The sequence below is a fragment of the Macrosteles quadrilineatus genome, unplaced genomic scaffold (genome assembly GCF_028750875.1).
Source record: "Macrosteles quadrilineatus isolate MER2022 unplaced genomic scaffold, UCM_ALF_1.0 Scaffold_3__2_contigs__length_128488019, whole genome shotgun sequence".
Lineage (NCBI taxonomy): Eukaryota > Metazoa > Arthropoda > Insecta > Hemiptera > Cicadellidae > Macrosteles > Macrosteles quadrilineatus.
Window position 1 is genome coordinate 76,329,839 of NW_026542596.1, and position 14,023 is coordinate 76,343,861.

Here is a 14,023-nt window from a genome sequence, read left to right on the forward strand (position 1 = left end):
GTGAACGAAACGGAGCTAATGAGAATTGAGAGATGAGCTTCAGTTCAGTTCAGCTGCGCTGATGCAAAACAAACAACAGCTGACCAACTGAGTTGAGTCAACATTGTGATTGTGATTGTGACTGTTTTTGTTTATTAGTCAGAGGGAAATGCAAAGTTTTTATTTTTTAACCTTATTTTTTATGTGATAATGATATAGGCCTATTCCATATTTAACTCTCATGACATGTCACTTAAAAGTATAAATTTATGATAAGCTATTAATTACTTCGTTCAGTGTAGAGTTCAAATAGACCAACATTTGTTTACACTGTGCTTTAGTGACCATGATTCTTTGTGATTAGGCCTAATTTGTTTGCAGTAATGGAACAACTATTATTGGCAAGTGCTAGGGATGATAGGTCTATTCATCTGGCCAACCTTTCGCTTGAAAATGAAGTGGATAGCAGCAAGGATAGTAAAATATTAATTTCTCCTTCCCTGAAGCACGTTGTTACTTGGAGTCTAAAGAATTATTATTTATTCATTTACTATGTATCAAAGGAGTTGGATACTAGCAATAAAGAGGGTTGTAAACTTATCACAGTGTGGAAAGAAAAATTGGCTGATACGCTAAGGTCAGTAACTTGAAATCCATCATAGCCTAGCCTTATGCGCTCTTCCCAATAGAGTATCATGTAGGGCCTAGTCTAAGGCTCATGAATCTTAGGATATTAACCCTTTGAGTGCCAACGTCCGGGGAACCGGACGTTTTTAAAACGAGCCAAAAGTGCCGACGTCCGGCCGACCGGACGTTTTTAGAATGAGCCAAAAGTGCCAACGTCTGGCTGACCGGACGTTTCGTAATGATCGAACAGTTGTCATAACGACCGAATGGATACTCGGATTCTTTAACCCATATATTAACATTGAGTCGAAAGTTACTAGATGCGATACATCGATTTTCGTTGGTCGAAATATCGAAAATTCGATTTTTACAAAATTTTAACCTAAAAATCGCCAGATCGCGCTCGGCATTTTTAGCGCGACCTTCGGGAAAAATCATCGGCATTTTTTGAGCGTTACTTTTATTTCTCGCCTGGCACTCTAAGGGTTAAGGTAATTACACACAGAAATCACATTCTGCAATTATATTGCCACAATCGCCTATCATTGTCTAAAGGCCAGGGACACAACTTACCGGCAAAACCGCCGAATTTAGTGGAGCCAGAGAAAGTTGAGATAAGTTAAGTTACACAGGAAGGCATGGGGAAGGCCACGCAGCTCCGGTCTGGCGGGAAAATGCTCTGGCGAAACCGCCGGATATTCTCTAATCAAATCAAATCAAATCAAAAATTCTTTATTCATATTGTATATACATACATGAATAGTGTCAGACTATAACTAATTTGTATGCATTTTGATTTCGATTTACAGAAAAGTAGGAACCGCATACAGTTTCATTTTTTTATTTTTTTTCCATCAGAGCACCTCAACCTTATTTATTTAGTCGTTTTTACATTGAAAAAACTCTTCAAACGAATAATAACTTGTTTGCAACAGATGATTCTTAACTAGTTTTTTGAAATTATTTTGGTTTATTTTACTTTTTAATTTTGTAGGAAGATGGTTTAAAAATTTTGATCCCATAAAGGTTCCCTTTTTTTCAAAGAAGCTGAGGTTATGTTTTGATAAATTTATATCATTCTTATTTCTAGTGTCATATGAATGGACATTTTTTCTAATTTCCAAATTGTGTAGTTGATTTTTGACACACATAATACATTCTACTATATACTGATCATAGACAGTCAAAATATGTAGTTTTGAAAATTTATCCTTCACAGTTATTCGTTTGTCCAAGTATAGCATGATTCTTATAGCTTTTTTTTGGAGTTTCAGAACTGTATCTAAATTTTGTTTAGACGTTCCTCCATAGATTGCCAGACCATAAGACAGATGGGAATGTATATGCGCAAAATATATTGATTTTAGGGTGTCCAGGCTACATAATAGTGACATACGCCTCAAAACATATAACCCTGAAGAAATTTTTTGTGTTATGAATTGTGTATGATAATCCCATTTAAAATATGTGTCTACGTAAAGCCCTAAAAATTTAGTATGCTTTAGATTTTCTATTTTTTCGTTTCCAACCAGGATGTTTGGTTCTATTGTTTCTTTTCTTTGTGAGGCTGAAAAAACGATTTGGTTGGTTTTTTGACAGTTTAAAAAAAGTTTATTTTTAAGAAAATATGATTGAACTTTACTCAAATTTTCATTACAGGCCAGTTCAAGATTTTGGTAATTTTTAGCTGAAATAATTAGGTTTGAATAGTCTGCGTACAATAGTAACTGGCTTTTGGCTTCTATGTTTGATTTTAAAATTGAGGGCATTCCACGGACATAGCAGAGAAATAATAATGGTCCTAAAATAGATCCCTGAGGAACTCCATGTTTAATTTTTAATGTTTGTGATTTATTTTTAACGACTTGGTTTCCTTTTTTTGAAACTATTTCAACATACTGAGATCTATCGGAGAGGTATGATCTAAACCATTTTAAAGGAACATCTGGCAGGCCCAAAACTTTAAGCTTCTTAAGTAGTATTTCATGAGACACGCTGTCAAATGCTTTTGACAAATCCATGAAGACACTGGCTACCTTATCCCCCTTGTCAATAGATTCAATTATTGTTTCCGCAAACCTCAGCAGAGCTGAAGTGGTTGATTTTCCTTTTTGGAAACCATGCTGTTCTTCGTCTAAAAGGTTATATGATCAGGTACATACCTTTACGTCAACAGTTCCATTTTTGTAGTGAATAACTCACAACATGTTTCGCCTATTCAGGCATCGTCAGGTGATATCCTAGCAAGAATGCTTTGTCTTCATCCATGATGGATGAAGACAAAGCATTCTTGCTAGGATATCACCTGACGATGCCTGAATAGGCGAAACATGTTGTGAGTTATTCACTACAAAAATGGAACTGTTGACGTAAAGGTATGTACCTGATCATATTAGTCTAATAAACAGTTCAGGGGCTAAATCATGAATTTTAATTAAAAGGTTATTATTTTGTAAATGCTCAAACAATCTATTATACATCACCCGCTCATATATTTTTGAAATAGCAGGTAAGACAGAAACAGGACGGTAATTACTTCATTCAGTTTTTTCACCCTTCTTAAAAATGGGCACTACTTTGGACATTTTTAAACTTTGAGGAAAAACTCCGGTTATTAAGGAACTGTTAACTAAGTGGACTAATGGCTTTAACAAGGGTTTTACTGTATTTTTAATTAACTTTAAAGGAACTTCATCGTGGCCACTTGATAACTTATTTTTTAAGGACAAAATAATTTTTTCAATCTCTGCTTCATCAACTGGTTTACATTTAAAAGGATTCAAGATTTCAATATGATTTATGTTGTCCTGTAAATTTATTCCATTGGGCAACGTTGAATTATTTGAGGTATCCTGAACAAGATCATCTATTACATTAATATAATAGTAATTAAACAAGTTTGAGATGCTCAGAGGATCACATACAGCTTCACCATCTATTTTTATTACATTGATTGCTCCTCTTGAGCTATTAACATTTTTTCCTGTCTCTTCATTTATTATCTCCCAGGTTTTCTTGCAGACATTTTCAGATTTTTTAATTTTTGTATCATAAAAAGTTTTCTTAGCCTTAACAAGTTTATTCTTGTAATCTCTATCTTTTAATTTACAGTAATTAATTATATCAACATTACCACTAAGTCTAGCATGTTTTGATAGTTCAACTATATCCTTTTTCTCCATCATCAGCTCTTTAGTAATCCAGTTACTTTTCCTTTTATACAAGTATCTTTTGATTTTCTTTTTTGGAAAAACTAAATTAAAATTATATTGAAAAATGTTGTTAAATACATCAAACTTATTCTCTACTTTTGATAAATATAATGGAAGCCAGTTTTCATAGGAAAGAATATTTTTAAAAATATTCATATTATTATCTGAAAAATCTCTACATTCGACATATTCACTGGGAAAATTTAATTTCTTAGATTTGGGTAATGTTAGTTCTAAAATTTGTCCATCATGATCGGAAAGAGATGTTATGATTCCAGTAACATGTGTCAATGACTTATCTATATTTGTCAAAATATTATCTATAGCTGTGGCAGTATTACTGGTTACCCTTGTAGGAAAATTTACTAAATAATTAAAATTGTAACTTCTTAGGATGTTTTTGAAAGTTTGAACTTCATTTGTTGTAATTAATACATTAAGGTTAAAATCTCCAGCAATAACAAAATTTACTTCGTCTTTTAAAGAAACTAAAAGTTCAATTAACCTATCTAATCTACTTAAAAATTCTAATGTTTGTAATTGAGGTTTTCTGTAAACTCCTACCAGCACAAAAGACCATTTTTCTATTCTATATTTAGCCAGACAACACTCAAAAAGCTTGTCCTCGGTCAGTTCATCAACTTTTTTTAAGGTTAGGGGTTTTGAGTTCAAACTCTTCTCCGACAGAATCATCACGCCACCGCCAGAGGTGGTTGTACGAGAGTATGCAGAAGTAACAGAAAAGTTAGTTAAATTAAATCTTTCTATTTCATATTCTTTCATGTTGTGTTCGGTCAAAACAATTATATTGGGTTTAATTTCTTCTAAAACAACTTCTAATGGTTCTTTCCGGGAATTTAAATGTTGAATATTTTGATGAAAAATTGAAAATGTGTTTATTTTGTTGCTATTTGTTGAGTTTTGATTTTTAAACTTTAGTCTGGATCCTTGAAAACTGTCGGCGAAGAGTTTAAATCCGGTTTAGGGTCAGGAAGGATCCGGTGTGGTTGATTAGTTGAAGGGGACTGGGTCGAACTATAACTATTGCTTATATTTAAACTATCACTCACGACACTTTTATCACTGCTCTGCTTTAACGCCTCACAGTATGTGAGGTCGCCGGGCACCACTTTAACTTCTTCACCATGTGTTGACATCTGGTTTGTAAGTTGGCCGTCAGCTCCAGGTGCTTTACAATCAGACGAAACCATCTTAGTTGTGTTTGTTGAGTTACCAGAGCCCCGTGAGATCTCCTCCGAAGGTGAAGCAGGCGGGTTGATGCAAGCATCAGTTAGAATATTTGGGGCATCAATTTCACAACAGCAACTGTCTATTGTCTTCCTTAGCTGATCCAGAAATGCAGTATGTGATAGTCCATTCCATAATTTTCGCTGAGCAGCTGGTTGATCACATGACACTACATATATCGTAGCATTAGTCACTTTGTGCAGCTTTACAATATTTTTTGCAAAGTGGTTGAGAGGTATTAAGTCACGCACACAGCCCATAGGAGAACATATTAAAGTATCAAATTGCTTTACTTTAAAATCCTCAATCAAGTGTTCAAACGCCTCATCATACGTTGGTAGTGTTGGCTTTCCTCTATATTCTTCCTTTGTGACAAGACTGTAGACTGTGGCACCCCCTGATTCAGTCTGGCTAGTCAATCTTGTGTTGATGAAGTCTGTGTCCTTAGGCCTACCAAATACCTTACGAAACACAACCGCTACACCAGCAGACATGTTTCTGTAGTGTTGTATATCTCTTGAAATGGTATGCGCAAATGCTGTGGTAGGGGCTTTTTTGTTAGCATTAATCACTTCCCACATGTTAGCTTCGATGACATTAATGGTATTGTTTTTTATGCAAGTAGACTGTGTTTTTTCTTTAGATCCAACAACAGTGTTAATCATTGGAACAAATATTTCTCTTATCATTTTGGATATTTGTATTTTTCCTTGTTTGTTAAAGTGTAGTCCATGTTTCGCCGGACCGGCTGTTAACTTATGCCAGCCCAGCGGTTAGCGGGGCATTGTAATTTATGGAGATGAACACACACCGGCGAATCAGCAGGACCTGCCCCTGCCCCCACTCCTCAGTCGGGGCTCAACCCTCAAGGGTGGTGGTTGTATTACTTTATTTTAGCGCAGTGTCCCAAGTGGTTAATTTAGGTTTTTTTTAAAAGTCAATTTAGTTTTCTATTCCATCATGGTTGGATGTAAAGTAGATATGGATTTATTTATAAGTTTAGTTCACAAAAACCCATAAATTTGCGATGGATCTCAGGAAATGTACAAGGACAACAACATAGGTAACCAGGGACAGCTGGAGACAAATTTGTGGCGTGCTCAATCCAGCCTTTGAGGATATGGGAGAAAGCAAAAGAAACAAATAAGCACAATCATATTTATTTTTGCTAATTTGGTTTAAATTATGCCTAAATTGTAACGTTTTAAAATTGTTTTGAAATTAATAAAGCACAAGTTACCATACCTACTTAACGATGAAACAGTAAACATCGCGCACTTTGATATCAGTGCAACAATGTGTTGTTACCCTACCAAATAGTATTTTTTATTAAGGTTAAAACTTGTTTATTTGTGTTCTTCGATAATAGCTTGCGAATGTAGGGACAGACATTCGAAAATAATTGACCTTCCATCTGGCGCATCACGGAAGTTATCTCCGGATCACTACTTTTTTTGTTATAAAAACCATAGTAGGCTATGTGTTCGGCAGGGCTGTCTCCTGATTTACCTCACGCACCTCTTTTTGCGGAATCGGTTTTTTCTACTCTTACCCCTTTCCCAGTTGTCAGTCGACCTTGGAGAGTGGTTCGTGTCACTACTAGAAGTAACTTCTGTGTGCGCACTGTGACATTTCAACGGGTTTCCCGGAGCCTCGTTCCTTGTGCGTGTTTGACCTTATTTAGCAATATTATAAAATAACTTCTTGATCAGCATTGTACGTGTTATTAAATTTACGGAAAGTAAATAAAAGAAACGTCTTATAACACATAAAACATATATTTACGCTTATACTGTTACTCACAAGACGGTAAATACAAAAAAGATGGTAATTGGTGATCGATTTCGATTGGACACTCCGATCATCATCAGACCCAATAGGCGAATGAGATTCACATTATTTACAAATTTTTTTGTCTGTAGTTTTATTTTCAAATATAATTTTAAAAAAATTTTAGTTTAGTACCCATATTCCTTACTCTTTTACCTGTTTATAATGCTTTAACTTAAAAATTTTCAGTGTTTGTTTTTCAAATGATGCCAAATACCTGGGTGTATTCATCAAGTCAAAACATCAAAAAGTTGTCATTTACAATTTAGCTGAGCAAACAGTCGTCAAGAGAAATGAAGTCCAATTGGCAGACATTGTACAGCCTGGCAACCTTTCTCGAGCAAATGCAGATATTTGGGGTGAGTTTGATTTAATTATTAAGGGCTACTCCCATAAATTTAGATCAAGTCCTATGAAGGTTGGTAATCAATAATGATATTTATACTTTGCTGAAAGTGTGGAATATAGGTTAAGACCAATTTTTGAATTGATTACAGAATAGGACTGGAAAAAGAGCTTATAAATTAGTAGACGTGCGAGATTGCTGCATCATTTCTTGGCTGTTGAGCCTGGGCTATATTCCCATCCCTGACCTTTTATTCCCCCGGGGAACACTGTCCCATTTTCTTATAGCTGAAAATTTGTTGGTTGTCCTATTCCTAGCAAATTTGGAAGTAAACTATATCTAAGCTGTTTGAAAAACAAGAATCCCACAGAGAAATTGTTGAAATTCAAAATTTAAAAAAAGTCTAGACATTTTATCTTTTGAAATTTTTTAGCCCCAATTATCAATGAGTGGTTTTAGGGTTCCAACAGGACAAATCAAAAATCCTCTAAACCCTAGGAGTCTTAATTATTGCGTGAAAAATGATCGATTAACACTAGATTATCGGATGACAAGCTAACAGAGTCTTACTGTAAACAATACAAGAACCATGATTGGATTAGATTTTTATGACACACCAGGGTGCGTGATTTAAGGCGTAGATGATTAAGATATGGCTGTTTAGCCAGGATCATTTATTAAAATCCCAGTAGTCAAGGACAGCTGTGTCCAGTTTCAAATGATTAAAAAGCTTTGATCTTTTCCAATATTTTCCATCATCGTATTCCTCTAAAAATTGTTTTTCCAGGTTCTGCAGTTGCCACCAAAGAAGAAGAGATGTTGGTTTACGTCAATAGAAACAATATAGTTATATACACTTCACACTCTCTTCAAAGCTTCAATGTGATACATAATTCTGAATGTGTCCAAAACTATTTAGTCAATTTGGATAGCAATACCAATTTATATTATTCAAATTCACACTCTTTCTACTATCTCAACAACACAGGAATACTTTGTATCCTTTTTACGACAAGTGTAATTATAATGAAATATTCAGGTTACGATTAAAATTAGATTAACACAAAGTGTGGTCCTTGCACCCTTACACAATCGCAAGTCAATAGGGCTCACTGCCCAGCAGGAACGAGTTTGAGGTTAGCTTTTGTACAAGGTGTGTTAAACCCTAGCAGGATCCTACATCTAGGCCTAGAGATCCAATATTATTGCGGTCACACCATTTTTGGTTTGCAAAAGTCGTCCCCTGCTTTTTAATGTATTTAACAGTACTGCATATCTATGTGTGATTGTACAGTGCTACTACCTATTTTTTAACGTTATGTAAATATGTTGAACAACTTTAGAAAACCACGCTTCTCTACTGGGTCTCATCTGTTAGCTATGTCATAATTATTTAAATATTTTCCTACATTCATCTGCCTTCAGTGTGCTGTCCATACAAAGATCTTCACTAGCTGTCTCACCATTACGTGTCCGCAGTAAATGTATTAATTAATAGCTTAATAGGATTTTATATCAAGAGAACATATTTTAGATGCATAACAACTTATGCAACTTCATTTTTTATAAAAGTTTATAATAATATTTTTAAACTATCAATGTTCTATTAAGTTCATTGTAAAATGTGCAAGTTTACATTTCCTTAGCTGTATTCAGACATTTATCAACTTCTTGATGGAAGCTTGACTGGTATTTTTGATGTCAACAGAGTTTTGCCAAAAAATCTTAATTTTTCCAACATTTACGTCAATACCTTTGGCGACAGACTTGCTGTAGTGAGCGAACACAACAAAATATACATCTTGGATATTTCTAATGCAAAAGTGCCTCAATCTTTTTCTTCTCATCAACCGTACAGGTAAGTTTATGCTGCACTATTTACAAAATTGAATGTAAACTGAGTACAAGAAAATAATTCTACTTTACTTGACTCGTGTAAAAAAAAGTTGCTTTTTCCACCACTGCATGGAATTGATCAGTGATCACATTGTCACACCGGTAACAGTACGTAAAGTAGCTCATTTCTGCTTTATTCACCCCCACTGGCTCAATCAGCTGATTTCACTGTTGTATTAACCTTCGCTCCATGCTGTTACGGATTGGCCTATATTTCTATGCGTGCAACCGGAACTGGTTGGGTCAGGCAAGAGGGTTTGTGGCGGTGCTTTTTTGAAAACATCAGTTCTTTGTTACTCATTGTGACTAACTTATGCATTAATGGACACTAGTAACTATTAAGTGAAATCATTAATCCCACTAAGCTTAAAAGAAGCTTATAAATATAAAAGGCTTATTATAAAAACAATATAAGAAAGCATGTTAAATACAAATCTAACTATAGTAAAAGAAAATTGTCAGGATCTACTCTAAACTAGTTTATTTATGACAGTAGTATGGTATTTTAAAACGTTTTTATTAGCTCGCTTTCTTGTCCGGTACAAATTTTGCAATCAATTTTATACTAACTTCCCAATGAGCTAGAGACTTGAAACTTGAAATATAGCTCACAAATGGAAGACAATGCAATATTATATCATTTAATTTTCATACTTCCTTTGGGCTACGCCCCATGGGCTTGTTTTTATTAACTCGCTTTCTTGCAAATTTTGATACTTCCCAATGAGCTAGAGACTTGAAATTTGAAACATAGCTCACAAATGGATGACAATGCAATACTATATAATTTAATTTTCATATTTCTCTTGGGCTAACGCCTCATGGGCTTGATTTCATTAGCTCGCTTTCCTACAAATTTTGATGTAAATTTTAAACAAAGTTCCCGATGAGCTAGAGACTTGAAATTTGAAACATAGCTCACAAATGGATGACAATTTAATATTATATAATTTAATTGTAATATTTCCCTTGGGCTACGCCCCATCGGCTTCCAAATTTTCCTTGTTTACATTTTGAAAGAATGTAAATACTGTACATCAATTAATTTAAGTCAGCTGTAAATACTTAAATTTGACAGTTCGAAAAGCAGAAGTTAAGAGGTGCAGGTTATGCTCCCAAGAGATTATATATATATATATATACAAACAAACATTTCAAAATAACAATAAACAATCTAATTGCAGATATAGAGGTGTTTGTTAATAATTTCAATTGTTATTTATTTAGTATTCTATAAAGTAAACAATAAATTTAATATATTGATGATTTTATAGTTAGTAGGTTGGCCATAAATTCAATCTAATATATAATTATATGAAAAGAAAATCAAATAAACCTTAGATTTCCCACATGCCTCTGTCTTAATCTGATATAGATGCTTGAAATAGACTTAACATACACAGACACACACATTCAAAACTAAAAAGTGGAAAATAATTTATGAATAAAAAACTTTTTTAAAACAAAACGTTTTTAAATGCACTAAAAAGTAGAAAATAATTTATAAATATATGGAGAGTATAAATACTTGTAAAATTTAAAACGAAAAACGTGGGGTGCATGCAATAACAGCATGTAATATCTCTATTGCATGCACCCCACGTTTTTCGTTTTAAATTTTACAAGTATATACACTCTCCACATATTTATAAATTATTTTCTACTTTTTAGTGCGTTTGAAAACGTTTTGTTTTAAAAAAGTTTTTTATTCATAAATTATTAACTGTTAACTGTTTTTACACCTAGTTGTTTAACTAGCTTCTTTTTATTTTTCTAGTGCCAAAGAAAGTAGTAGCAGTGTCTCATCGTTCAAAACTTCAGTCAGCAAAATATCTTCCAGGTAAACAATTTCTTGTGTTTCTACTGTTAAAACCCAACCTCACTGTCGTCCTATAAAAGGTGTCTACCAGTCAAGGTAATCAAAGAAGTAACGGTGAAATCACTGATTTTATAGGCGGTAATGGAAGTCACTGAAAAAATAATAATTTTCATTTCAAGGTCCCAAAAGTCACAGAAAAACTCAGGCCTAACTAAAATAAAGTTTCCCAGATTTCTCTTTATTTTGCAACTTTCTGCAAGCAATAATTAAATAATACAACTGGGAACAGGCAACCAACTCAAATTATTAAGGCGCAAAATATTGTGTGCTTGACTATCTCAAGTTCAAGTCACTGAAAAGTACTGTCTTATCTCTGTACCGAAGGTCATGCGTTTTAACCCCACCTCCCCAAAGTAACTGAAAGTTCATTGAAATTTAGTTTTTTCAACTGGTAATTCAATGGTAAAAATATAAAAGAAAGTAAAGATGTTGAGCATTTCAAAGTATATACTTTTTGTTTGGTGTAAAAGTGTTCCGGCATTGAATATTTTGTATGAAATTTAATGTTTTAAATTAAATGTTTTTACTCTTTGAACTGAACACTGCACCCAAATAACCAGGTCTAATGTTCTTATGTGAATTTCTCCACTATTGACAGAATGGACTCAATAAAAAGAGAAACGGCAGCGAGAAAAATATCTTCAATAGCAAACGCCACGTCAGCAATGTCTAATTGGGCCTCATATCTGGAGAGACTCAGAAACGCAAATACACAAGATGGTAAGTGAGTTATACCGCTTATGTAAATGATTCGTCAAACCGATCAAAACTTATTGGCTCATGAAAGTGTGTCACACCTTTTTAGTTTACACATTTTAGTACAGCATAATGTTTTATTTTGGTTATATTTTTTACTGTTAAATCATAAATCTGACAAAAATAATTTTCGTCATACTGCAGCAAAAACAGCTGTTTTTAATAAATTCTTTGCGGGTAAAGTAGCTCTTTTACTCCCTAGGGAGTAAAAGTCATTTGTTGTAAACACAGTTTCTAACATCGATCATTAGCAATCGCACGTTTTGAAAGTATGTATCGCTTGTTTTAATGGGTTATAGCTTATTGTTACACGCTTGTCAGCAGTTTTTTTTTTTTTTTTTTATATCATATCGATGGTTTTTGTACATAAACACAATCGTAATAGCCCAAATAATGAAAACAAGTTAGAAGTGGTTTTGAGAGGTTATCTCTACATGAAGTTTTTTGCTTGTTTTCTAACTTAGTTTGTTTAAATAATGATGCATGACCAAATATAAAGTTCATCAAACGGGCATTTTCCGACATCAACTTGAACTTGGGACGAAAAGAGTGCCCAAGTGATGAAATAAAAGAAATATACTATTGAAAGACATGTAGGCATGTAAGCCTACACAAATGAAATATAATTGAAGTTTGTACATTGACAATGTGTTCACAAATCAGTTATCTGTACTAACACAATTACTGTACCTCTGTAATAATAACATTATCTCTGTCTGTGATGCACTGTACTACACATGTATAAATATTAGGTATCCTCATTTTGTTTGACAATCCCATAATATTTTTAGGTGATAAAATCTTTAGTTATCAATGTAATATGTTTTGATTTGTAAGTGTAAGTTAATTTCTTTTTTATACTTCTGTATTGTTATATAATCTGTGTTTTTCACTTATTAAAAGTACATTTTAGATTTTCATAGTCCAAAATTCTGTACATGTATATGTTGTTTGTATATTTGTTGTTCCTGTCCTGGGGGAAGAGTGGACCTTTGGTCTAACTCTGGGCAGGTTAAATAAAGAATTTGTCATTTGTCATTTGTTCAAACCAAGATTTAAGATTTGTCTTTGTCCTTAACAAGATGATGCATGTAACAATATGATTATTAAATCTAAATCTGTTAATAAAACTAATATTATGTGGATGGACAGTGTAAACTATCTTAGTTTCAAAAAAAGAAGAAACATTCTAAAATCTTATAAATTATTACTAAAACATATCTTATAATTTGACTTAAACATTGTTAAATCTCATTTTAAAATCAAACCTCAAAGAAAACCTATGATAGACTACCAATATAAACAGAACAAATAAACAATTTAAAAATCAACATTAAAGCATTTTCAATATTAGCTTAAACCATAGACAAATAAAGAATAAATATAGACGATAGCAGTGCATATGTTCTGGCGTCCACCGCTAGGAGTGCCATGTAGTTATGGCGCACACCGCTGCAGGTAGCATACGGCTCATTGCCTGCATCGATGTACGCCGTAACTACAGGGCACTCCTAGCGGCATATCGTGGACCCTTCCTTTGACAGTCTATATTTAATTCTATTTGTTTATGCTTAAACTTTGTATCAATATTTAAAAATACCTTACACTGATCCTGGTTCTGGTTACAGGCACTGAGGAGGAATGTACCACTTTCATCTGTATATCTGACATTACAAATAATTTCACCATTCTAAGTGTCCACTTTCATCAAGAGAGTCTTGGAGTCTGGACTATTTCTAAAGATGAAGGCTATGAAGGATTTTATAGGTACAGTATGTTTTCATCATTATCTTGTAAGAATATTGAATATTAACAACTTTTAATATTGTTGTGAGGCGTGGAAAAATCTTGAGCTTCATGTATTTTTCGAGCTGAGTTTGTACACATGGATGTGGTATAATGTAATTTAAGTTGATTAAGCTCAACGCTATGATTTCAAGTAATAATGAATTGAGTTCATTAGATTAGTTTGGAATAATCTTAGACTACTTTTATAAACAGTTTTGTAGGAAATCTTATAACCCATTAACATCTCAATACCCTGCATGTTTAACGGGATGTTTATTAAGATTTACTTACTAACTGCCATGGCCACTAGTACCCAAGCTAGTACTTTGGCCTCACCAACATGTCGGCAATTCTCTCTGTCCCCCAAATCTTCCTCTACTGGTCTAATTTTTTCCATATCTTTCCAGACTTGATCCCACCATCTGGCTTTTAGTCTTCCTACTGGTCTCCTTCCCCTCGGAT

General features: G+C 33.7%; 1 protein-coding gene across 1 annotated transcript in view; it reads left to right on the forward strand.

Annotated features, from left to right (window-relative positions):
* Positions 1-204: 204 nt before the first annotated feature.
* LOC128988835 (spatacsin) overlaps positions 205-14,023 on the forward strand; it is a 72,785-nt gene continuing 58,966 nt past the window's right edge. The window contains exons 1-7 of the mRNA XM_054410521.1: positions 205-616; positions 7,086-7,255; positions 8,030-8,239; positions 8,899-9,100; positions 10,916-10,978; positions 11,616-11,737; positions 13,402-13,540. Coding sequence (XP_054266496.1) covers positions 363-616; positions 7,086-7,255; positions 8,030-8,239; positions 8,899-9,100; positions 10,916-10,978; positions 11,616-11,737; positions 13,402-13,540 — 1,160 coding nt within the window. The 5' untranslated portion in view covers positions 205-362. The remainder of the gene's footprint in view (positions 617-7,085; positions 7,256-8,029; positions 8,240-8,898; positions 9,101-10,915; positions 10,979-11,615; positions 11,738-13,401; positions 13,541-14,023) is intronic.